Raw genomic sequence first — 27,607 nt, 5'->3', positions numbered from 1 at the left:
TTTCTGTCCGCTTGTTCGCTCTTTCCTCGTGCTTAAGCTTCTGAAGTAACAACGACCAATCAATTATGAGCTGCTCCGGTTCGTGCGAGATGCACAACCAGCAAACGGTCAAACGATCGGTCAGTCAGCCGCCGACATCGAGGTGTGAATTATAAATCGCCCAGAGATTGTTGGAGCAACGCCGAAACGCCGGATAGAAGCCCGCGCAATCAGGCGCGAGAGAAACAAGTTTCCTCGATCGACCGAGCGAGCTCGTATCGATCACCGGCGGGGCACACAGCGTGAAGTGGAAAGCTTATGCTTAGCTTCCATGCTGTGAAGTATCTGTTTTCGTTTCTTTTTTTTTGTGTGTGTACTGAAATAAAACGGATATGTAAAAAACCTGTAACGAAACGCCGAACGTGGAAGCTTGCTGTTTTTATTTTCGTCCGCCCCAACATACGAGAAAGGGCAAAAAGTGTATGTAGAGCATGAGTTCAAGTCACGTTGCTCGACCTGACACCGTCCAGTCGAAGGCGGTTGCTTCGACCAAAATGAAGGGGAAAGGGCAGCGTGTACGAAGGGAAAACGAGAGCAACGAAGGTAATGATGATGAAAAATGACTGCCAGCAAGTCAAAGGTCGACCGAAAAACTGACGCAGCCGGCTTAAGAGTATCGAATGCCGGTGTTGCCGCCGGCCGCGGGGAACTCATGCACGCGCAGCGCGATCCTCGGGAACTCACTCTCTTCATCGATTTTAGACACGCGCTCGGCTGGTCCATACGTACGCCATGCAGCATCCCGTGCAATGGAACTCACTCTTATCGATCGGTTTTTTCTTTGTTGATCGCTTATTGTTTGGTTTTATCTTGCACTGTTGCAATCCAAATTTGTTTTATCCATTTTAGTTGTTTATTCTCTCCGTACTTTTCATCGTCTTTATGAAACCATAACATCTCTGATGTAATCTCTCTCTCTCTCTAAAAATCCATTTCCTGAGTAGATCATGTGGGTTTAGCCCAACAACCTGTTAGTAATCCTTAAAATATCACGGACATGTGATCTTCCCAAATGTATTTCCAACCTCATTGGCTCATTCCCCTTCGGCCACACATGTGCCATGTTCCGACTAAATGTCAGTGACTCAACGACGGACCACGGACTGCACGGTCAAGCGGTGATTGGCCGGATTATTCTCGGCACAGCTGTGCGTATTCTTGTATTCCCTTTTGTCCCACTCCACCTTCACGCATGCAAGCACACACTGCATCGCGATGCCAGATCTGGGCAGCACTCATCGCGCCACTCAGCTCAGCAACGGTGGCCTGCACGCTGGCTTGGATAACAAATGCGATCCAGCTCGCCGTCAGTTCTCAACGGACCGTGAAGCTCGACGGAGCTGGAGCGAGTGCTGCGCGATTTTACTGTTCGTCGAGCAAAAAGCCGGTTGTCCAAAGCTTCTTTTCAGTGTAGTTTGTGATTTACGAGAGGTTAGTTCTATATAGAATCTAGCTCTAGAAGTGTTTGCCCGTGCCATCTGGAAAATTCAACCACACTCGATCGCACAAAACCACAAAATATCGGATCGCGATCTCGATAGCATGGTCATGTGTCGTTGCAGCGTGAGATGTTTGTAACAAGTGAAAACAAAAGCTTGCGGTTTCCTGTTCCACCTACCGGTTGATTACCTGTGTCATCAGATTGTGATCAAGTTGAACGAGTCACGTGTAAAATTGATCGTCGGCACTCCTGTTGGTGTTGTGTTGGTGCATGTCGGGAAGCAATCTAATTTATCGTGTCATTATGATCGTTCACGTTCTCGTTCGTTCGTAGCGTTAGCTAGTGTCAGAGCTAACGAAGTTTATTTGCATGTGAATGCATGGTTCGTTTTGAAATGTGTCTACGCGTGTAGAAGGATAGGTGCGTGCTTTAATGAGCGAAAGAAAGTCATCTCTTCTAGCTACGAATTAACCAGACTGTTGCTTCTTTGAATCGTTAGATATTCTGAAATGCTATTATGTAAAAAGACATCTCTCGGAGACAGCACACTCTATCGTAATTCGGCTGTCAGGAGCTAGGGAACCTTGTTAGCACCAGTCTGTGAACAAGACAAGGTGACTTTTGGTGTATGTGTGTGAAAAACGATGCCTTTAGCCTGAGGAAGCTACCACCCTCGAATCGAAGATCAGCTGATTTATGAACGGAGGGGAATCGAAGGTCCACAAGGAGGTCCCGGATAAATCCGAAAGATTTATCTTACACCAAACACCCTACCGCAACACAAGCAGCACCCTCCCTCGCCACGAGTACCTGACGATAGTTCCGCTGCCGCCACCATCCATTTGTTTTCCCAATTCCTCAGCGTGAAAACAAGTCTTCATCTAAACAGTCGCGTGATCGTCGGTGGAAACTAACTGGAAGCTGAAGCGTGGTTCCAACGGGAACTGCGTTCGTGGGACCATAAATCTCCCTCCGGCTCTAGATGTATGTTGGAGTTGGAGGTTGTTGGCTTTTTTTCCCCCCCGATTCGGTCTTCCACGCCGCCGGAAAGCGATCTGCTGCCGGATAGTTGATCGATGTCGCTGTCGATTGTTGTTCCTTTTTTTTCTCCACTCCTTCTATCACCTCGCCAGTATCTAATTGCTGTCACACGAGTCGACGACACAACAAACGAAGTTTGCAAAAACGCTCCCGGACACTTTCTAAAACCCCTTTGCAAAAAAAAAAAGCAAAGCATCAACACCATTTAAAAAGAATATCGGAGAAGAAAATGTACAAACAGAACGAAACGGGAATATGCAAATGTTTTGTGCGAGATTTATGGACGGCCGAATGTTTCTAATTCGAACCACAATCGCAGCTAATGAGCTCAGGTACCATGGGGCCGTTTATTCATTTTTCCATAAATAAGTTTGGAGCTACCAGAATGAGGATGAAATGTTCTGTTTTCTTTTATTTTAAAAGTCGAAAATAATAAGACATCCTTAGAAACATTTCGTGCTGTGAGTGTTAATTTTTGGCCAGTATGCTCTTTTTTGTGTTTTTAATCGTTTGCTCCCGCTATTTCTGTAGAAACCCAAGAAAATGATTGATATCGCCACGCGGGGAATGTAGCCTGGAAAGCGTTGTGTGTATGATTTATGGGCAACTGGGTGTGGATTTGAATATTAATTAGTATTTTTCATAGTTTTGATGTAGACTTTTGCTAGCGGTTTCCATTCACTCACATTCAGCAATGTTAAATGCAAATTTTGCCAGCTTTATTACTCTTCAGTTCGCCTGGCGAAATTATGCATATTCCTCCCAAGGTTCTTAGCATAAAAGAAAAGCTAATGTGACCCGGTTCATTTACTCCACGTACATGAGAAACCATCAAAAGTTGATCAGGTTTTACGACTTGCACGGAAAATGGGCAATCTATTTTAGATTCAATTCGCACATCCTGCCTCTAAGGTGCTGGTCACAGCTGCGATGTAGATCGTTGCGATCGTAAAAGATATCTTAACCTTGTTTCGCTGCCTGCATGCCGCAGTTGGCTGTTTTGCATCCGCTGGACTAAACGTCCGGCCGTCCAAAGCCCATTAAAACTTGTACCAGACCAGACCGACTGAAATTCCTCCTTCGTCGGCTCGAAAGGTAACATAAACTGCACGCAATTATTTGCTCATCGCCCCTACATCATCGACGTAAAGTGATTTTTTTTTGTTTCACGTTTTTTGGTGGCTTTTCGGAGTCAATGGAAAACCCCCCTGTTCTTGCTTATTCCTTCAGCTTGGTAACATAAAATGCGCTCACAAACCATTTCGTGTGTTCGGTCCGAGCCCCATCCTCTCGCACAAAGTAACATGCAAAAAGCTTTCGAGACCAAAAACAAAAGATAAAAACATAAACTTGAACGGCCAAGGTCATCCCACAGCCATCTTGGACCAGTTGGATGGTTGTTGTTGACTGGGCAAAATACGCGACCCGATTAAACGCTATTTGTTTTGCTCTCGTGGCCCGACGGAAAAAGTGCAGCCCCGTCGCGTTGTGTTGTGTGCAGTCGAAATTCAAGGCTCCAGAGATCCATCAACAAGTAAAAATATCCGCAAAGTGCAGCATCGTTAGGGGTAATGGGTTCATGTTTGAAAAATTGACGCATCTTCGAACGCATCCTCTCGGTTTCTTATGTTACACGCACACACATGATTCCTTCGAATGAATTACAATTCGCAATCCTGTTTGTTTCGTTTTTTTTTTTTTTTTGGAAAGACTGCCGATGGTTGCATGTTGGTACTTTTTAGCAACATCAGCCAAAGGCCAAAGTGATTTATGGTAAAGCAGTTAATTGTTTGTTTCACTTCGCTTCGGTCCGCTCCACGCTCGTCTGTGTGAAGACGATCGTTTGGGCTCCGGTTCGCGTAGTTCAACCGATTCGACCGATCGACCGATCGATGTCCACCAAAATCCAGCGACAAAAAAGTGATCCCGAAAGTGTGAAATGAAGATTTGTTTGTTTTGCTTAATCGGTTCAGTGATCTTGAGAGTTCGGTCTGCAAACCCCTCGTTGTTGAAACGTCTTCCACTATGTGTGTGTTTTTTTAACCGCCTTGTTTAACCTTCGTTGCTCAAGCAAAACAAAAATACAAAAATAAATACCGCACAAGTGACGACAGTGTGCAGAAAAAGTGTAAGTGTGCAAAACAAAAGATAAATTGCGTGTCTTGCTGACCTCCTAATGAAGCTGTCATACTGTGGTCTGGTACGGCCCGATTTGAGATCGTTTATGATCGAGGATACCACAGTCTGTTAACATGGGCAATTAAAACCACCCTTCAGAGACGCAAAGTGCTCGAAATTGATCATCGCTGTGGTAGTTGAGAAAAAGTGTTCGCTACTCGATCGAGATCTACAACGTGATCGTTTCGCGATCAATTAAGTCAAATGGAGGCGCAACTGGGCGGGAAGAATTGTTACACAATTTCTCTTCTACTCCGTTAATTACTGTGACTAAATATCTTGTTGTTGGTGACTCGGGGCGACTCTACATCGACCGATCAGGACCGTAAGTGCCGTATATTTGTTCTATTTCCTTACCCTTTGCTTCACGAACAACATCCATTTGAGGCTATAGCTTTCCAACATCCTTCCTAGAGGCTTCGACCAGGGGGCTGCACGTACTTTTTTTTATGGGTCACCCGGATTGGTTCCGTTCTGTTCGGTAACTTTGTCCCAGACCATCAGAAACTCCACCCGCACGGACACCCAGCGTGATATACTTTACGATCCGGTGTCAAGACCACCTCGCCAGACTTTGCCCGTCGTGATCGTGCCGTGATCTCGCTCTTGTGTGCATCACCTCACCTCTTTGTGTGTGATCCGCGATCTCTCCGCTTCCGGGCTAACGCTTGGAGGCTAGAAAATAATGCAGAAATAATCGCTAATAGTTTTCTTTCTCCGCTCCGGAAAAGTCTTGACGGGGCCGTTTTCAGAAGCCTGATCTCAATTGAGCCTCATGAACCGTGTCGGATTTCAATTCATTGATGTTGTTATTTAGAATTGATTCCATTTCGTTGCCGGCCGCTGGCGATGTCTTTCGTGGCGTTGGGAAACAACGAAGGATGGTACTTTACCGAATACTTTTATGTTCAGAAATGAAACATAAGTTTCCACTTCTTCAAAGGAGCGAGAGAGGGAGGATAAATGGGTAGCACAAAGGAGTAATTTTACAATAGATTTATAGGAAATTATTCAATCAGACCAAGCTATAAAACAGAAACTACATCCAATCAGGGACCACTTCCGAGATGCTGTACAAATACCTTAACTGCCTTCCCTTTGTTGCGTAATCATCATTTTTACAACGGTTCTTAACCAGTATGTTTTGCCAAGCGAATTGAGTAAGAAATGCTGATGATAATAATTATTTACCTTCAATTATCTAACGCAAGGGTTTAAATTGTGGAACTTGGCACATACTTTTACGGTTCTCCCAAACACGTGCCTGGCCGGGTTTTCGTGTTCACGTTTACGACCAACAACGGTACCTTTCTTCCTTGTTGTCGCATGGCACAGTTTCCTTTCGGTGAAACCCTATGCGTTTCGCGTTCCGCGGCGATTACGCGAGCCACGTTAGGAAGGACTGAACGTTTCAGAAATAATGAGGACTTATATTATTGCTTACTAACTTCCCAATCATGTTTCAATTACATCTCCTTTATGGTGATCACGGGTGTTTTTTTCTTTTCTTTCGAACCGCAGAAGAAAACCAAAACGCATAGGAGACGGTGGTCAATTCACCATTCGGTTGTCGCGCCCGGCGCACTATTGTTTTCTCCCTTATATGGCGGGGTGGCACTTTTTTGGACCGTCACATAACCAACCAGACGAACCATTTGTCTTCCACTTACTGACCAACGCTGACCACTTGCGGTTTTTTTTTCGAAGAAACCCACGGTTGGAGTGTACAAACATTCCACTGGCCGTACATTGTTGCGTATTGGGTCGCGTGTCCCTCGGCGAAGGGATAGGATGATCAATCGTTCACCTCATCATGCCCTTCCCCGAACATCCCAAAAGCACAAGCACGATCAGGTGGCGCGTATGTGAAGAAATTTCCTTTTCTGACCGCCTTGGCAGAGACAAATTTCGCGAAGCAGAAATGACCAAAACGGGCGTCGATAGCGGCACATTAGCGGAACATATGGCATTTGGAAACGGTGGTAAGAATTTGTCATGCTTCCCTCGGACCCCTTCTTCGATCCGCCACCAACCACCACCAAGATGAGGACCACCAGAATCGGAGATTAAACGAGGCGTCAAACAATTATGCAAATCTCGATCTTGTCGCCAACGACTCATGATGCAGAAGTTATTCATACTCATTTACAAGCAGCTGCCGTCTGTTTTGGGGATATTTATGTCAACTGTTTCGTTTAGAAAATATTTTCAACCTAAAAAGATTCTCCTTCTCATCGTGAAACAATTTCCGTTCAAGGATTTTTCCAATCGAAAACAGCAACGCAACCACCGCCCCAGAGAAATGCTCGTTAAAATGTTAATGATAATGGTATTGACTTCTTCGACTAACGTCAACTGCAGGCGACCAATCTCTCGCCCGGCGGACCGTGTGAGAATCCGGGCCCAACCCCGGTGCCCTCCCGAGAAAAAACCACCCACGGGCTTAATGTAGTCAAATAAATTCAATCCGAATCGTCTCGCCCGCGATCGCGTCGCATCGTTATGCTTATTATGTGTATCGAAGGAGAAGGAAAGAGTCACATTATTCTACCCGGCGGATGCCCAAGGGTGGTGGGATTTTTCTTTCGAACTAAAACTAGCTCACCGCTTGGCTGAGGAGGAGAAGGAAAAAAAACGGAAAGGGTTTCATGAAAACGAACGCCAGAGCAATGGCATTATTAAACGCCGATCGAATATTGTTCAACATCATTAAAAAGACATAATTTACGCACTCGCGAAGGGAAGGCAGACAGAGCGCGGGTCTAGAATGGCCTTATGTTCCAACCCTTTTTCTTTTTGTTGTTATTTCGATCTCATCCGCGGATGAGAAGAGTGTTTTCCCGTAATGCCCTATGTTTTCTCCGTTCTGTCGTGTTCTCTTCCCGGGCGGGTGTGTGTGTATGTGTTTTTATTGGTGGCTTATGTGAGAATGAAACCTTTACTTTCTGCCTTCTTTCTTGGTGGGCTGCTGTGAGTTCTTTTTGGATGAATCATAACCAACCTCAACGGTTGGGATGAGGTCAAATGTTTCCCAGATAATGACCCCACCAAACCGCCTTGATCGCTTCCGTGTATTTCTCTCCGTTATGTGTGTCTGTTATCATATTTATTCTAAAATCGACACTACAGACAGTTCGAATGTCGACGGAACTCAAATGGCATTCTTAGGATTATCCGAAGATTCATGGACAAGAATTCCCCAGTTTTGGTTTCACATAAGAGATAAAATGCATTTCACAACACATCAGTTGGCTTTTTTTCTTTCCACGTCAAATATTTCCTATATTCTCAACGCTACGCGAACGCCTCGCGGTTGAAAATAGACGGATAATAGGCAATAACTTATTGTAAATTCACAATTCGTGAGGAATAGAAGACACAAACTGCCGCAGGGTTCAGGAATTCCAAATATCGACGGATGCATCGTGCCTGCTGGCGTCTTTTCTTTCGTATTTCGGCTTCCAGGCATACCTGGATTTGAAACGCGCGCCCCTATTCGCGTGCCAGCCTGTGGCGTCGGCCGCCGCGAGGCTTTTCGGTATTCTGACTAGACTGTCGCCAACGTCGCCAAAGGAGCGCGAAATTCAATGGCCACGAGCAGAATGGGGAAAAAGATAGTGTTGCGATTTGGATAGCTATTCTTCATTACTCCCAAGCCGCCTCCCAAGGGTTTGGGTTTGGTTATTCTCTCTACGCCAAAAGACACTTTATGCGCGACCTACGAAGGCGACCGCGTGCCGGTCTTTTTTTTGTGTCGTGTTTTGTCCCGACATTTTTTAACACTTGCTTTCCGCGATATAGCTTCGTGACCTGGCGGCTTTTGATAGACTTTTTTTTTATGAGTGCCTGCTTCTGATGCTTATGATGCGCATACTGTACGAACATAAATTTATACCGGTGCCGAAGTGATTCCTGTTAGGATTATTATTCCGGAATGGATGCATCCTTTCGGGGCCGTTTGTTTTGAGAGGCCAATAAAATATATTTCCGATCCGCGGTTTCCTTGTCATAGCGAAAATCGTGACCCATTTGTTGATCACTTGAAGAGGCAGTAAGGCAGGAATAATGTTTAACACAAGCTACTAGACAGAATTGTTTTGTTTAGCACCGATTGAGGAGAATATGAAGAGGAAGAATTGTTTTTCCATTCCATCTGTTTTTACATTAAACTTCACTCTTTTTTAAATAAAGTCAAGTAGCAAAATATAAATGCATTTGCAAAATCATGAACTGCTTCAAACATCCTTTCTGGTGGACTTATTGTCATGGAAACGCCATGAAATGTCAGCGAATGGAAGCCCGTTTCCCTTGGGAACTGATGGAAAAAGTTGGTTGCTGTGTCGAGTTTATGTGCCATTCTATTAACCCAGACAAACGTCAATTTTTCATCCCGACGCATCCAACAAAGGACTCCGTGTAACGATGGTAAGCTTTCAACATTTCCTTTTGTTGAGCATCCACTCTCCCGGCCATCGTCATTTCACACTTTAACACTAATGTTTTATCACCTCACGGAGGCAAAAAAGGATAAGGAAAAATGCACGCGAGCTACAATGCACTAATATATCAACACCCAAGCTCGTTTGGTAGGAGGTTGTTCTTTTCCTCCGATATGCAGAATTTTTCCCCACATACATATGCTCGGTTTGCATAAAAGCCACATGGAACGCCAACGTGGAACGCATTACTCTTGATCCTGGTGTGGTCCGTGAGCGGCGTTTGTTTGGATAAATTACAATGGTTCTAGGTTTGGTCGCGACGTGCTCTGGTCGGTCGCCTTGTTAACACTTTGTTGACGGGCGTTTTTTTCCCAAAACTAGCTGCTGTCACCGGGGCCAGCCGCCCCGGTAACGAACGACCGATCGAAACGGATACGACGAAACGAACCAAAAACCCGAATGCTCGGCTGTGCAATGGTATACGTGCGACGTACATGTCCGTCTTTCCGTCCTCAACGTTGAGTCAAAAACAGACGAAGATCTTCGTCTCCCGTCAACAAGGTGTTAACCACACGATAACCGTCGGGAACCGATATCGTCGTATACCTCCACCGCAAAACATGTTCCACCCCAAGCAAGCCACACCGAACAATTGCTCGAGCTGCGTGGTTACTGTTCCGATCCTTTGTACCTTAGCCGGTTTCGGGATGATAAATTGTAAAAACGCGTGTCCCGAAACACGGCGATCGGGCCAAAAAAGTTGGCGAATGGAAGCTGCTGGCGGCAACGTTTAGATATTGCGCCAATCGCGAACTTTGACTCCCCGTGGAGGCGTCACGTGGACCACACATGGTTGGACGGAGGCAGAACCTCCGGGTTGCCGCCGTAAAAGGGAAGTAACTGTGTTGCGTTAATGCAATTTGTTGTGATCGAACTCTATCGGTGAGAGCCAAAGCTTTAGCTCACCGTTTTCCAGCGTTCCATAAGCACTATCGAAGGTGGTGGAAAGGGTCGACATCGGTACGCTCCCCCTCTGAGATCACCTCTCGACTACGTTTCGCTAAAAGACTTTCATTGTAGCAACGTGTTCGTTCGCATCGGTTCGTTTTAACTAACAGCCCGAAAAATAAAACCGACCGACGAAACACTTCCGCGATGGGAAAGGTCGACTCTCTGTTCTCGGTTCGTTTGGCGGCGCTTTTTTTTTACGGTACAATGTTGTGCAATTGTTGTTTGTAGCCTCGACGGAACGACGGCCGATATTGATCGGAATTGGGGCGAGAGCGAGATCCTTTCGGCGAGATAAAAGTTCATCACGAACAAATGATTATTTTCCGATACCGAATCCCGTTGGAATGGAACTGTTTAATATAGCAGAAATTGTCAAGTTAAGATGGCTCGTAAACGTCACTTATGGATTTTGGGATGGAGGATTAAAATGTTTATTTTATTCACATTTTACTTCACCACGAGGCAGTTTACAACAAACCTTTACAATTGGGCAACAAAGCAACAATTTAAGTCCTTTGAGCCGAATGACGTTCAGACGATAAACGCTTTTTAATTGTTTGATCGTAAATCCTCTTTAATCCCGTAGACTTTTTAGACTACAAAATCACCTGTTCGCTTCCCGCTTGGAGTTGTTTCGCTCTATCTCTTTCACTTTTTCTGCCAGCCTGTTTTACAAACGCGTGACCCAATGCCGCCCAAATTCCACCCAAAAACTTGCCACGCCGTGATTGACAGATATTGAGCCTTTGATGGAACAGGATTTACCGCTCGCTCGGCGAACCAATCAATCGATCAATCGATCAAAGACTAAAGCCTTCGAGCTACTAAAACACACCCAATACACGAACGGTTTCTTCTCGTCTAACAATAGAAATTGGAGAACCGGCGGTGGTAAGGGTTGACCAACAAATGGCAACCTGTTGAGCTTCACGCTGAGCCACCGATAAGCAGCCCCCGAATGGTTTCGAGCAGATAAACATAAACCGATACCTATGTGAATGTTTCAAGCACGCGCATGAAATTCTGTCAGCCATTCGGTATACGTTACGATAATTTGCATGCATTAAATTTACAGAAAAACATGCAGCAAACACTTCTCGATCGGTTTTGAGTGTGCTATTCATCATCATAAAATTAATAGGGGGTTTAAATTTTAATTCTAGCCATTCGGCGTGTTGAAATGGGAGAAAAGGATCTTTCTGGTATTTGATACTTTTGAGACGACTTTCTTTCAACGGCCCTTGAGGGGAAGCTGTCGTAAATCGACACATTCATTAAACACGACGTCGTGATAAGGCTGGGTTTTAAAACGCTTGTTAGCTCATTAACACACCATCGAAGGAGTGGAGCGAATTTATGTTCGATGTAAGCTTAATGGCCGCATTGCAGCGCGAGATGTTTATCAAAACATCGAGCGGCAGTTAATATATTTTATCACGTTTTGTAGTTCATTAAGAATTCACTAAAAGGTTGTAATAAAATAAAGCACGATGATAAACAAGATGCCGATGGTAAGAATTACAAGAAGTTGAAATGTTACACGAATGAGAAGAAAGCGCAAAGGATTGGATTGGTTTTGGATCGTGACATCTTCAAGCAGCATCGGTGATTCAATGGTAGAATGCTCGCTTCCCAAGCGAGTAACCCGGGTTCGATTCCCGGCCGATGCATTAACGAGAGATAATTTTTTCTAATTCGCTTGTGAGAGACTTATAAGAGAAGTGAACGTTTGACTTAAATGCTTGTTCTCATTTCATCTCACTCGTATCACGTGCGCTCTGTTTGTTCTAAAATTAGCTTGTCACTGATAACACGCAGCTGGTTTCGTCTTCTTATCAAACAGTTGACGGGCTGCACTTTATGTTCTACTGTTGGAACGAGTTTTTTGTCAAACGTCGATGACTCGATGGAATAATGCGTTGTCCGTTAACTCCAGAGACGCGTGTTCGATTCCCTTTCTCGACTTCTCTTCCAAGGGCGGCTTAATTTTATCTCGCGTTCCAAAACATTGAACTACCATTAACCCAACAAATTCGTTGAGTTTTATTTAAAACCACCGTTTACTTTTTTGTTCCTCTTTCGAAATTCCAATAAACTCCTTTACGAGTTACCTTTCATCGGGTAAAACAGAGGGAACCCCCATTCGGGGCCGTAAAAATTACGACTGAATATAATTACTGATTTTATGTCATTATCCCAAACCAAAGGCAACAGGGCATCGGGCGCGATACATCGGAACCGAGTGTCCTTCTCGGTGGCAAAAGTCCCGCTCCGAACTGTCGCCGAACCCGTTAAAATGCATTCCTTTTGGATAAGAGGTTCGGACACCTGGACCACGAAGGAGGAGGAGGTAGCTTCTTTAATTACTGCACCGTATGTGCCTCATTATCGGAAATGGCGTGAATGGAGTGCGGTAGCACCGGTTCCGTGCGGATTATAACCCGGTTCACCTTCTCCACTCCCGCCAGCTTCGTTCTTTTAATGTTCCCTCGAAGCGGTACGTGCGTAATCTTCATTGCCTTGCGCGGTTGGTCGATTCTTGGGCGCACACCGATTGGCAAAGGATTCGGCAAGTCCGGCGCGATAATTTACGCGCATTCTGTTTATTTACGCCGTCTTCGCGTCGGCCCCGAAACTCTGATGACTGTTTGTCAGTGGATGTTTTTTTTTTTGCGAGACCCGTTTCGGAAGGAGATTCATTAGCATGTCGCTTGCAACCTGAAGAGGCGGCTTAAGGCTCGCCAAAAAAAAACAGAAAACCCCGTACCGTTCTGTAGCGGTGTTACACCCTACACCACCTCGGCGTGCCAGAGTGTCGCCTGTAGCGGTCTTTTCATCACCTTGTGCGCCACCAGCGCCACTATCACCTCCCCCCTCTGACTGCACATGCAAAAAAGATATTTCCTTAAAAGGGATTCAGCGAATTGAGCTGAGCGGGGCGCGCGCACACACAGCGCCGTTTCGCGGTCGGTCGCGGACACTGTCGAGACACTCATTCACGTTCGGCCGCCGCCTATTCGCCGACGGGAAGGACACACACTTGCGGCTGCGATATGCTGCCTCGAAGTGTATGCGCAATTATTGCAACCGTGACCCATTTTACGTCTCACCCTCTCGACTCTTGGGACCTCAAGGGGGGGAAGGATGCTGGGGATGCATGGTCGGTCGCGGCTGCACACACAATCCTTTGCAATAATCTCCAATGTGGGTACCGAGGCGAAGAGAGAGAGAGATCCCAGCGTGACGCAGCTCATAAGGCTCCGACGCACGTCAAGGATGTTGGAGACTACACCTAAGAGGGAATTTTTCTGGGCGAGCCAGGCATTTTTTCCCATTTCCTGTGCCAAAAATCCCGTTAAAGCAACACTTTTGGACATAATTTCGCAAAGTCACACACCGCGCCAAATTACCTTTCCGAAACGAGAGATAGAGAGAAAGGTTTGGATGGGGTTGGTTGACAAAAAAAAACGAAAAGATTATTAATTTATTTTTTGTTGATGCCAGAAAACCTTCCAAGGCGCACAATCCAATCTCCCCCCAAAAGGTTATCAGCGCGTTGGATACCGCGACGAGGTTGATTGTCAGTTGAATAGGTCGCCTCGGAATCGGGGCCAACCCGGTGGCAACAATCCAATCCGAGAAAGCTCCTCTTTACCCAATTAAAGTGTTTAATAAAGCCATACGTCATTTGTGCTTAGTGTGCCATCCTTTCAGGGGGACACCCTTGAGGCGTTTGGACAATGTAGCGGAGACACAAGTCTTCTGCAGCCCTGTCCCAATCAACGTTCATTTCTTTCAATTAATTTACTTTTGCATCTGGTTTCGCTGCTCCTCTGCTCTTTTTCTCTGTGGAGGGACACAACACAACATTGCTCGTGTCAATCTTCATGCGCACTTTCGAAACGCGTGCCACACTGATGAGCATTTCTGTCCGGGGGGAGGAAAGAGTTTCTGATCCAATCATATTCCGCTCCAACTCCTGACCCTCGAACGGGGAGGTCGTGTCCCGTTGCGAGTAGCATAATGTTTTTGCCTGCAACCCAATCAAACTCAATCGAATTCCAACCCCCCCAAAACAACTTGGGATGAACAAACTTGTGCCAACTTGTGTTTTCCACTTTCTTCTCCGGTGGTCCCCGGCTTTGGTTCGAACACTTCTTGAATGTACAAGAAATCATCGGAAAGAAAGCATCAAACTTTCAATGAAGCCTAACCTTGCGGACGAAGCTTTATGGGATGGGAGGCGAACTCCTGAAATATTGCTCCCATCAAACCTGAACCTCACCGGACTCTCATGCTTAACAAACTGTTCATTGAATAAATATCAAACTGAGTTATACAGCGAGGAACTCCCCGGGAGAAACGGAAACTACAAGCGAGGGAAAGTGAAACAAGCAAAACTAATGTTATGCAAATTGCTTTTATTTAATTACCGCTCATAACTTTTTTCCCTTCTTTCTACCTCGGTGCGCTTGGGTTGGTAGTCCTGAAGTGGACTCTCAACTTTCAACGGTAGACGTGCGCGAGTTCTTCCAGAAGTTGAACCTTGAATAAAGTTGGTTATCCCTTTTTTTGCCTATGTTTAAGTCCTCTCGAGTTCTGGGAGAAGTTAAGCTTTAGCTATAAAGTACGATGCACTCGATAAGAAAACGTACCACGCCAGGTTCTTTCCGAACCATTCAATTAGCATTTGGGACGGTGGCCGATTAAGTGTGCTTTACTACCTGGCTTCCTTGACCATGCCGCCTTAACATCGTGATTAATGGCACTAAACTAACAGTTAATTCCTAGCTGTGTGCAGTGGATCTGGGACTTTTATTTCCACCCTCGCAAAGCTCGGTGGAAAGCTAATAATTTTAGGAGGCTACTAACTAAACTGTGTTTATTTTGCGCGATATGACCCGCACTTCCGAAAACGATTTTCGGAACCGGGTCGCGCATGTCTGGGAAGATATTTTCGGCTTTTCCGTTTCGTGCTTCCACCGTTAATCGGACGGGTAATAAATTTCGAAATGGCCGCGGTATGCCCAAGTCCAGTAGTATAATTATTTTGTCAACCAGCGCGCGTAGGCCATGGCCATCTAATGGTTATTTAATTGCTATGCTCTCTCTCCATCGGCCGATCCGTTGATCCGTTGTCGTGATCGACCGGGGCTGCTGACCCACATTTCCCTCCGAGCTGTCCGTCGGTAGCTTTTGAGGGTTTTATGATGCAATCAACCTTTAAACTTGGACAGCTCTGTCCGCCACAAAGTTGATTGCCGTCCGGAAGGTGAGTGTGCAGAACCCCCGTAACAAGCTGGTTCCGATTATGTGATCATGTTTGCGATCAAAGATCGCTATCTCCGGCGCAACGGTTCTCAATTACTTCAAGTTCAAGTTGCTCTGTCTGAGCTCATGCTCGTGGCGGAAGGACCAGAGGCGTGGGGAGAAGGTGATCAGGAGAGAAGTTTGACACGGCCAACCTTGGTTTCGCACCTTCGAGTGTGTAATTCAATCCTTCAGCCTCGATACGGGCCCATAATCGCAGTCGAAGTCGAAATGCCGAGTTGAGACATTGGGAAGGTCTCGCCGATTGTTTACGAAAATGCCATGAGCTTGAGATGTGGTGGAACGGGGCAAACTACAGCTGAGTGTCAGTAAATTAAGTCGTCATCGATATAAAACAGGACCTTTCCTTTTTTGGGAAAGGGAAACAGCAAGCTTCTGTTTTAATTAACGCCTCAGATGGGGGAAACCATCCCTCTGTGTGTGACACAGCGGAACTAATTATCTAACGCAGTGTGATTGAAGATGGTTCCAGCTCACGCTCTTTCCCTTCATCTCACTAAGTTATATTTCCGTTGCTCGATATGAATCGCTCCGTCCGCTCCGGAAGTTCTTCATCGAATGATTTAATCAACACTCAACAACGAGGACGGAGATAGGCAGCAGCTTCTTGTGGTCCCCAAAATAGGGTTACGCAGAATCAGCAGAATCTGTGCCAATCGTGGAGGTTGACTTACATACCACGTCCCACCGCAGCAGCGTTGATGGTGCAGGTCACGTTTCCGGGGCGTGACCTCATCAAACGGTTCTTTCACGCGGAAGCTGTGTGGCCGTTCGACACCCACACGCAAATTTGAATGACGAAAGGGGCCCATCCATCCCAATAGCTCGCTCGGTTGGCTAATGGGAGGGAAGCATTAAGAACGTGTGCGAAACAATGTTGCACATCAGGGGAGCATTCTCCGGAGGTTTATGGTTCCAGCGCGTGCGGCTAAAGTGTGTCGGAGTATGAAGTAAGTTCTTCAACTGAGGTGTGTTACGTAGCCGATATCGTCAGAACTAGGTTCCGGATGGGAAATGGAAGAATGGGACGTGCTTTTTGGTTAAGTTAAAATGAGTTTTGTATTAAAGTGACTCACAGAAAAGTTCCCGCACAACAATTGGGACAGATGTATAGCGTTTCGTCCATTATTAATGCTGTCTATCAAGCGCTGAGAAAACTCCCCAAAATTCCCATGAAGTCCTTAATGAACCATATTTATCAAGCCGCGAAAGACTCGTCTCCAAAGGATTCCCACGAATCCCGTGTCCTTTATCTCGGGGTCTTGTTGTCCCGCAGGATTACCTTTACCATCCATACAGAACCCCAGGAATCCAACAGCGAGTTCGTGAGTTGCCAATTCGGAACATGACTCCGGCTCGCCGGTGGAACGAGAATCGGAGAATTTCGCGCAGAAAAATGCAGTATCCCGGCGAGAGGTGCATTTGTAATTCTAATTTCTTCCTCCTTCATTCGCCGTTGGTCTTTACGTATGTAGGTACTTGCGCGAATGCCTGAAGATTGTCCACCGACACCGACCCCGACGTCGGTGCCGGGATTTTGCGTTGCGGAATGTTTCATCTTGTTTTGATTTGTAGCCAGATGCCGGCGGCGTTCTCTCGCGCCGAGTCTTTCTGTCGCCGTTTTCTTTCTCCGAGGATCGGGGTGGACGGGGGTCACTCACGATATCGGGACACCCTCTTCGTCGTGCAGCGTCATTGAGCTCCGACCCAGCCCAACTCCAAACCTCCCCGTCGGTCACTGAACCTACTGAACGGGGAAGGGCATTTCATATCACTCGCCCCTCGTGGTGGACGCATTTTCTCGCGTGATCGCTTTTGCTTCCCCGGAAAGTGATTTCCCTTTTGCGGAGTGGCAGCTTTTTCTTCTTCTGCACTTTTTGCTCGAGAGAAGTGACCGCCTGCTTACCACGTGGTGAACTCGATGCTTAACCATTCATTCCCCGGTGCAACGTGGTTGCAGTTGCGCCCCGCTCCAGAAAAGGCAACCAGAAACCGCTACGTTGGACGCTAAAAATAGTCCCCGGGTTGCTCGCACACAAGCGTACGAAACACTCAATTTCGTTTAACAGCAAAACGTTGTATTGCCTGTCGAATTCATATCGCCCCAACCTGTGTATGGCACGGGGAAATTGGAATGAAACTCGCTCGGGAATGTTTGCTCTTTGTTTTTTAGGGAACACCATGTGACACCAACATTCTTATATGGGTTTAATCAAGATTGCAAGCAACAAATCGATTCCGGTTAAGGGAAAAAAGGGACTCGCTCCAGAACATGCTCCCATTTTGTCCCCGCGCGAGACATGAAGAAAAGTTGACGCGTCTGGACGACGACGACGACGGATGGCGATGATATATTCTAATACGCCAATCAAAGATTTTCCTGCAGACATGTTTCTTTCCTCGTGCTGTTGTTGTTTGGTGATGTGGTAATTTGTCATGAACGACGGTACCCCCCCCCCTCCTCAACCTTATTGCGCCATCTCTCGCCATTCTCCCCGGGTCACAATAGTGACCAAGATTAATGGACGATGCGATCGCGGGAAGAGTGATCGCGAGGAGGCCTGGCGCCGGTTTTTCGCTCAGACACTTCAAGAAAAACCAAACCCCACTACCTTCCCGGGGGGTTACCCGAAGGTTAGCGTTTGTTTTGTGTGCCCAATTATTACCACCACACGGATTTACCGTCGAGACCCGTCGAAACGCAACGTTGGTGAAATGGGGAGGATCGATGTTGTTTTACAAGCGAATTGAAGTTTATCCTTTTTTGGACGACTCGCACGCACTTTTCGTGGAGGTAAACAAACGTTTGTCCCCCCCGACAAAAAGGGGTCGATTGGGGTTTGCTTATGGAATGGAATCAATCATCGTACAGTTGGGTTAGTTAATTTTGATCGTACATCAAACGCTACGATTGAATCGAGTTCAGTGGGCAGCAATAAATTCGTCTGATTTGTTCATTGTACTTCTTTCTTTCTCGGTGTCGTTAATCATGCATTAGCGTAAAGTTTTGTTTCTATTTGAATATGGAAGACTTATACTTTTTTTTTCTTACGGTTGGCTTAAACATTGCATGATTTTTTCCACTAAACTTTGTAAAATAAACATTTAATGCCTGACTTTTGTGCGTCAATGTAGAGAAATGTGCTTGCAAGTCGCCTTCGCTGCCACTTAAACTCCTCTGTGCGTCACGCTATGCGTAATAAAATGTTCTATTACCTTAGGAAAAACCATACCGTACCCGTTTCGTGTGCAAAAACCAACCACCTCCAACCTTTTGCGCGGTTTTTATTTTTTCGCACAAAACGAACGAAAAACAAACGGAAGGAATCGTGCAATCGACTCCCTTGGCGGGTGTGCGGGTTTTTTATGGAGGTGATCATGAGGCCGACCGACAAATGGCACATGCCCGAGGTTTGATTGCTGCAAGCTGGCACAAAAATCCTAAGGCAAAGGTATTTCTTCGAGAAACGAGACCCCCACCGACCGATATTGACTTTTTGCCACCGGAAAAGGTGCTTCCATGGAATGCCATCGCTCGATGAGGGTTTGGTACGGGTTTTTTGCTTAGCTCTTTACGCTCCCTGCGTGGGTATTTGGAAGCCCCGGATCTCACCTGCCAAAAGACCCCAAAATATTTTCATTGGCCAAAAATCTCACAATCGAACCGCCGATCCTTCCTCCACCTAGAAGCTCTTTTTTGTTGGATTTGATTTTTAGGGTCGCTTTCCGAACGACCTTTCTTCTGGTTTTTGCTCAACCACTTTGGTGGAGGGTATATTGCACACGAATTTATCTTCATTTTCCCACTGAGAGTACTTATAAGGGAGCCTAAAGCTGCCAAGAAAAATTCGCCATCATGAGGCCAATATTAAAATTGTATGAATTCCTTCTCCCCATCAACAACTCATTCGCCAAGAACCCTTTTTTCTATACTGGACTATTTGATCCTTTTGGCCGGAAGCTATTCAAAGATCTTATTTGATCCCATTTCCGTCTGTCTGAAAATAACGAGCTATGCGTCGTTCGTCTTATTATTTTTCGCGATCAAACAAAATGGTTTTGTTTCTATACCAGTGATTTAAACAGCGTTAGAAGACAAAACACCGCCGCTACAATGGAACATTTATCAACCGTTTGTTCGAAGAACACGCACCCATTCCACCGAGATGAGTCTGGCCTTGAATTTCGCCGAAAACAATTAGCACCCGCGGCGCCCGTTTGATGGCGGTATCTGGTTTAAATCATAGTTGAACGCCCTGCTAACCCCTTCCGGTGACATTGAAGATCATCTCGGGGATGTTTTGGGGGAAGCATTAGTCACCGAACCGGAACCGTTCGGCAACAGTTACGTGGGCGTCTGTGACACATACACATTTTGTTTGAAAATCGTACTCGGAAGTAAGTGAAATTAATGAGAGACAAATTATGGCAAATTCCATTCCGAATGTAATCTAGATTTCCATCGCGTCCATCAAGGCGTGAAATGTGCTGGCAGGCTAATGAGTTAATGTGGGTAATTCGGATGCATCGTCCCCCGTTCGGTTGATTCACGCGATCCAACTCCGACAAGAGCGCGCGCCATCAAATCAAACCCACTCTCGCGATACGATCATCATGCGCGTGGTGTTCCGCGAAAGCCAACACCGTCATCCGGCAACACACGCCGAGTTCGTTACCATGTGGGACCATCACCAGCTGTGCGCAAGAAGAGCCCGCGAGTCGCCGAACCGAAAAGAAAATGCACTCCGCACACAAATGGCGAATGGCAGCAACTTGTTTGATTGTTTTCCGCCCCATCTGAAAGCTGGCGGGGAAAGAAAATGGAGAAGAAAGGAAACAAGTGTCGGCTTCTACGTCATCTTTGCGGCATTTCTTGTTTCACCAAAGAGTTAGTTAGATTTACCATTGAGAGTGTTCTGACGTCACCTTTCGGTTCTAGGGAACAATTAGAGTCGGTACTCAAACGACAACAGCTAATTTGTTCCACAACTGCCACGGAAAATGGTTAACCGCACTTGCACGGCGGCATACCGTGTCAAATGATTCATAATGGGTTGAAGCGCGCAAGTTACAGAAAACATGCAACATAGAAAAGGGGGAAACTGCAACTGCATAGGTCACCGAAGAGTTCAAATGTCTTCAGCTATGTGCGGAGAGGAGTATTCTTTCCATCGTTTTTCAGATATCATTTTACATTGCTTTCCAACGGATTCTTACGTTTTCTTTCCCTGTTTTTTACCGCCACTTGCAGTACGAAAACGTGAATTCCTGTCTCACCGTGCTGCGGCAGCATCAAGTTGGAGGCTTGGAATCGGTCACCCCGAACGACATCTGCAGCGGACGACTGAAGGCGGTGCTATCACTCTTCTTCGCTTTGAGTAAGTAAAGAATTAAAATGGAAAACTACCTTACGTAATTTAAAAAACATCTTTTCAACTGAAATTTTAATTTTCTCTATCGGTTCAACCGGTTCAAATGCGAACCGGTTAACCAAGATACCTTAAGCAAAGCTAACAAGTGTCAAGGTTTCTAGTGCGAAGCTTTCGACCAAGATATTTGAAACAAAGCTCACAGTTAACCATGGTTTATATATTCTAGCTAAGCTCGTGCTATCTCTGTCGCACATTTTCTTAAAAACTGGAAAATTTGAAAAAATCCAAAAATCCATACTTTCAAGTTGAGTGGTCAATTGTCTTAATCGGCTCTGTTACTAAAAAGTTATTCATAATTTTGCTATTTCAAACAGAACAGAACCCGTTAAATAAGAAAAGTATTTCAAAAACGTTAAGTTTATGTTTATATGCTCGTTTTCCAACCTGTAAAACAATTTCATTGCATCCCACAGGTCGATACAAACAAGCGACGAAGCAGAAATCGTCACTTCAGCTACAACCACCACAGCAACTCCATCAACAGCAGCAGCAACAGCAGACGAAAGTGGAAATTCATGCCGTTCCAGCAGAAATGACCAACCGGTAAGCATAATGTTTCAACCTCGTGTATTCTGTTATGTTGTGTGCTACCGACCAAATAAGCAGAGAAATTGAACATTTTAATATTCTATAAACGTGACACAAACGGGGAGGATAAACACTTGAAGCATATTCAATAACCTGGGCTGGTGCGGGAATGCTCTCCATATTTTAATACCGACCGGCGATGCGCCGCATAAAATGGCAACGAGTTCAGGAGATTTGCTCGATAAGCATCCCCCGGAATGTAACGGTCATGATGATGATGATGATGCTTGGCGGTGGTGTTGATGGCTGAACTACACGATGCTGTGTACTCGGGGATGGATGGAGGTAAAGTAAGATGCATATCGGGATCAGACACAAATGCAAATTTAAATCTCTTCCCCGGTTCGTCCTCGGTTTGTCCGTTTTCGCTCTCTCCGCTGGCGCATAAAACGCATCCTAAAACAATCCCAATAGTCACCCAACCTTGGTCCGGGGTTGATCAAACTCTATTTCCTCTTTCCCGTCAATGGATTGCGGTGTTGTCGGTGTTGCATTTAAATTCCCTCAAACACCGAACGAAAGACTCCAACTGTCCGCAACACGCGAGCCTGCGAGGCCGAGCAGGAGTTTCTATATTTGCACAACAAAACGATTTAAATGAGGGAATACGACACGAAACGACGATTCCGTGTCCTTCCGATGGTCTGTGACGACACTAACTTGATCCACCGAAATCCATCCCAGGCTGTTTTGGGGCACGATTTCCACGAGAAAGTTGAAAGATAAATCATTTGTTACCTTCTTCCTCCCTTGATACTAGAAGTGTGTTCTTAAATTCAATCACACTTTAACTACCACCGCCAGCAAAACAATACTTTGGCTGTATCCTTTTCCAAGTCACGTTTTCCGGGGAACCGTTTGCCAAGACCTTTTACATGCACCTGCAATTTAGATGGAAGATAGTGCAGCATTGTTGTGTTGTGTCGTAATTTGCATCCGATCAATATCCTGTCAGAAGGGGGATTAGGAAACCGTCGGTCGATATTGAACAGCGACCTTTCGGAAAATGTTTCCCATTCGTCTGAAGTCAAACCGATACAAATTACGGTTAATTAACTTTTCCTAGCAACGATGGGGAATGAACAAGACGGATGCGAACTAATTTTCCACCAAAACACACGTCTGCCCTTGTTTGTGTAGGGTGGAAAATTTCGGGAGCATATTTCGGTCCTGTTGCTGATTGGAAATGGCTAATGCTTTTCCATTGCGCAAACAAGGAATACCATTCGGAACATGCTTAAACCTTGGGGACGCTTCTTATTTTTTTTTGTATAAAACGTAAAACGCAGATGAGATGAAGTTTCCCTTCTATTTTTCTTCGCCTCCACAAGAAAGTGTGCGTTCCGCTGTTCCAGGAGTGATTGGATTTCATACACTTTCATATCGGAGTTGGGCAAAAAAAAGGCGACCAGCACAGCAGGACCACCGAAGAAAAATGGTGCAAAAGGCAGGCAAAATCTGCAAACCATCCCCCTTCGATTGAAGAAAAACGATCGATCCGAAACCCCCCCGTCGTCGCCTTTGAAGGAGGGGGGAGATGGTCATAAAAACCTTCCAACCGAGCGCTTCCTTCCGATGGACGCAGATGTTTGTAGTTTATGGTCGTGTACCGGCTTTCCACCCCCCGCGTGAACAACCAGTCGGAAGGAAAACTTCGTTCCCCCGACCCCCCCGACGGACCGACGACCGGGTGGACGGTGGTTTAAATTGTATTTCCACACGCATTTCGTAAGGAAATATCATTGCCGGGGGAAAATTGAGTGTGACAATCCTATTTGACGAGGGGAGCGTTGGCGTCCGTTCGTTCCGGGAAAAGGTGAATCAATGTTGTCCTTTCGGTAGCCCGCAGGAAAAGATGGGGAGCCCTGATCGAGTCATAAAAAAGGGACGAGCCTAGTGGTGGTGTGGCGTGCGTGCCGAACACCGTTTAAGCTACGATTGTGTTCCGATGATGACGATGCTGATGTCCATCAGCGCGAGGTGAAAAGTACAAGGAAAGGTTTTTCTCCTGAGGCGAGTTCCCTAGAAAAAAATATCTCCTTGTAAGAATAAATTCAATAATTCTCAAAAAAGGATACCTGAAAATTTAAAAAATATCATCGTGTTTTCGAGAACATCGATGTGATAAAAAAGGGATCGATATATTAGAGCAGCATAAAGAGAGACATTAAACGCTTGATGATTGATAAAGATGGCTATCAAAAAGATAAAAATAATATGACTAGATGATAATCGATAACACACATGTTGTTGATTGTTACTTTTATTTTTTTTTAAATAGGGAAAAGGTGCTTCGTATCGTTTATTTCAATTGGCGAGTAGTTTACCATGCATATTATTTATTTTATCCCAATACTGAGCAATTAAACTACAATATTAAAACCTATAAACGAAACGTGTATAGTGGCAGTTCTTTTTTTCTAAATTTATTACCATAAACCATATGGCGATGGAGATACTGTTGCTACAAACTAACGCAGAAATGAGGAATAAACTCGCTCCCAAAAGGACTCACAAAGAACCAGCGAAGGGTTCTGCCGCAGCTGACTCGAGGTCCCGAAAGACCCTTGGCTTACCGGATGGACAATTAAAAGCAAACCATAATCCATCCACCTAGCGGAAGGATAGCAGGAAGTATAGGTTTTGGTCGGGAGGGGGGCAAAAAAGGCACGAGCCGTTCCACTATCTTGTCGCACAATCGTGAACGGTTTTTACAATCGTAAATGTAAATTTATTCATCGGCATTTTTTGTATCGTGTATTTAGATGGAAAACATAGCTTCAGTGGATGGTCCGGCCGTAGGTAAGGGAGGAAATTTATTACCAAGAATGGCGCCCCACGATATGCCCCGATGTCTGTTGCTTTCCCGTTGGGGGGGAAGGTCGTTGCAATCCATTTGTCGGTGCATTGCGATCACTTTCCACAAATCATGCAAACCCGACCGAATGCCACGTGCCCAATCCCAAAAGTATTGACCAAAGCACGATTGTGGAATTTTCGGGCCGAGTAAATGCAATCGATCTTCATAAGGTTGAACTTGATTGATTAACGAACGTTCGGGGAGATGGATGAATGTTGCCTCCGCAGTTCGTCAATTATGTACCAAAAAGGACAACGGAAATTTATGGCGCATGTACTTTCTCAACAACAACTTGTAAACGAATCCGCAAGATTAGTCAGGCCACTTAAAATCTTTACCCGACACGCGTTCGGTTTTCGGAGGCGCTAAGACGTTAACAAATATTGGCCTAGGCTTCTAGGTGGTCGTGTCTCGTTTCTTGGGGTTTTGGATGAAAGATGAACGTTCTTCAGACACACCCCGAAAGGGAGTTACAATTGATACCGGTGTCGGGAATTCTACTCCAAAAAGGGATGGTGCGACTTTTGCTTGTATCCTAATTCTTCCACACCCGAGGAGAAATGTATCCCATGTTGGGTTTATTGGAGCATTCGTTAGTTCTCTTTCTTCAAGGTGGTATAGAGGTTTTTCCCCTTTTCTTCCTAGTGTTCGATAAATAATGCCTCATGGTTTTTCCCCCAAACAGACTAAGGGGCACGCTTATTATGATTTCGCTGCCAACGTTGAGGAAACTGTGGTCCGTTTTTACCTTCAACCCCCCCAAAGGTAGTCACGCCAGAAAACGGTGGAATCCGTGGACTAGAAACAGAAAGGGATGAATGCAAATTCAAATCAAATGGAGCTGGTCCTAGGATATAAAATAGGGAAAAATGGGGTGGAAGGACAGTGGAGGTGTGGTGGTACAAAAGGACATAAATCTTGTAACACTAACACCCCCACAGGAAAATCCTAGGCCATTTACGCACCCAAACAAACATCCATTCCCGGGTAACGCGATATATTCGTCCCCCGATCGGTCGGTCTCTCTTTTTCCAACCAAATGGTTTGGTTTTCCGGGACCATTTTCCTAACGCTAGACAAACTCCCCCCCAAGCAAGTCCTAGCTTAGGCCTCGGGAAAAGCGTCCCGAATTTGATGCGCCGGTATGAGGTTCAAACCCTCCGCCATCACGACGACGACGACGACGACGGCACAGGACGACGCAGGACTTTTTCCATTGCAACATTTGCCGATGCGTGAAAGGGGATACTTTTGGGGGGAGGGTGCAGTTTTCGGTGGCACTTTGGGTGGCCCACCATGAAGGGAAACGAGGAGGGTTTGGGGTGGTATCTTTTAGGTGCGTAAATCATGTCCCATGTGGCGAGCACGCCAAACCATCCTCTTTTGCCGCTATCAGACAAGGATCTTTCGTGGAGTTGATTCTTCGGAAGCCCCGTTCCCTTCCCCCCGGTCAAATTTGGTCACCTCCTTCCCTTCCCAGCGCGGCGCAAATGGCAAGTGTCACAAATGGTGGTGATTAGGAGGAACTTTTTGCGTTCCTCCAAACTTCCTGCTTTATAGCATCGAAAACGGCTGCCTGGGTCTTCCAAGGCCTGGACTACAAAATATCCGTTTCTCTAAACCGAAACCCGGCTCGGAGTCGTGTCCCTCGAGGCACGTGCACAGCAGCTCCCTGGAGGAGATTTTTAAAGCCAAATTAGTGCAGTTATTATCACCGACGTGAAATCTGTGAACCCCTTTTCCGGGCGTTGCTTGAGGGTTTTGCAGGTTGGCCCTTCCATTGCATTAGTGCGTTAGCGGTTTAGTACATCTTATCATGAAATGCGTCCGAAAAATGTTACCCTCACCGGTCCGATAAAGCAAACCCGATGGGAAAGGACGCTTCGTACTTTCGGTGGGCTTGTACCGACATCATTAGAAACGTTATGGTCGATATTCTCCCGAGAATCTTAACTACCATGATTAATTAATAGACCATGCTTGCGTTGAAATGCTTCTTCGATGAGTTTGTTCCTATAGTGCGTTACAAACCAGAACATTCTCGAAAGGGTAGAGACCTATGAACTCTTCGTCAGTGTTTGGAATTCTTCTCCAAACCTTCGAGTTTTGAATCATAAAATAGTAACAATTGAATCATAAAAAGGGTATATGGAAATAACATCCCTCGCTATGCTTAGAACCTCCCATCGTCACATCAACGCCTTGAACTTCCTACTTCCATCAAAGGTTTCAATTGTTCTTTTCTGTGTTTGGTTCTGTGGTTCGTGTTTGAAGGGCATTTTTCATGGCCGCATCCCCATGGCGTGGTGTGACTTTTCGGTTTCAAGTGCATCGGCCATACTTGAGACGCATCTTTTATGCTTTTATTGATTTGTATTCGTGACACTTTGACGACGACGAGCGCGAGCGATGAGAGTGGCATTGTTCCGGCGGGTTATGTCAACCTTTGTCTGAAAGGAACAAGATATCCCCAAACAAATTGGTATCAAACAAAAAGTCCCTTTTCAATATTTATTGACAACCTTTTTCCGGACAACGTGTGTCTGACTGAAGACCTAGGCTAATTAACATATGGCTCCGGAAATGATGAACCGTTTTCGGTGTTGACCCCTTTTCGAACCGAGAACCATAACTCAATTTCAACGTTTCAAAATGTCAAAAGAGGTGTGGCGATGTTCCACACACCGAAGCCCGGGGCATCATTTTGGGAAGCATTGTTTGGTGGGTAATTGAATTTCATCTAAAATTGCATTTACACCACTCCACCGGTGGTGTTTATTCCATTCTGGGGGGTTTAGGTGACTTTTTTGAAGATGAAACACCATCACCATCCGCTTCAAACTCGTAGCCTCAGGTTCTGTTTACGACTCATTCCCCACACGTGGGGGATGATCAACATGCATTTATTCGCTTCAAACAACAGACCGTTCTCGATGAGATGTATTCTGTTGTCGTAGAGAAGTTTTTCGGGGGTACAAAAGCACGTACACATGCACAAACACACCCCCCCGGCAGTCGGTTACTACCCCCCGAAGTTACTGTAAGTTTGATGTAAACCGCCGCAAGTCATCGCACAACAAACCGGTGAAAATCAATTTAAATTTACATATGCTTTTTCTTTGCCGGCATAGAAGTGGAAGAAATTTCGCACGATTTCGATGCTCCAGGGAAGGGTGAAGGGAGGTTGTTTGTAGGAGTCGAAGAAAGCGAGTCAAAGTTTGCCAAAAGAAGGCATGATGTTTGTTTG

At 45.7% G+C, this 27,607-nt stretch overlaps 1 protein-coding gene and 1 non-coding gene across 2 annotated transcripts in view; both read left to right on the top strand.

Annotated features, from left to right (window-relative positions):
* Positions 1-27,607, top strand: part of LOC131283045 (protein sickie) — a 190,057-nt gene that overhangs the window by 43,438 nt on the left and 119,012 nt on the right. Inside the window, exons 3-4 of the mRNA XM_058312605.1 lie at positions 20,732-20,858; positions 21,326-21,455. Coding sequence (XP_058168588.1) covers positions 20,732-20,858; positions 21,326-21,455 — 257 coding nt within the window. The remainder of the gene's footprint in view (positions 1-20,731; positions 20,859-21,325; positions 21,456-27,607) is intronic.
* On the top strand, positions 11,749-11,819 carry Trnag-ccc (transfer RNA glycine (anticodon CCC)). The gene has a single exon. It is a non-coding gene; the product is annotated as a tRNA-Gly (tRNA).

This window comes from Anopheles ziemanni, chromosome 2, assembly GCF_943734765.1.
Source record: "Anopheles ziemanni chromosome 2, idAnoZiCoDA_A2_x.2, whole genome shotgun sequence".
NCBI lineage: Eukaryota > Metazoa > Arthropoda > Insecta > Diptera > Culicidae > Anopheles > Anopheles ziemanni.
This window is presented reverse-complemented; position numbering and strand designations above follow the sequence as displayed.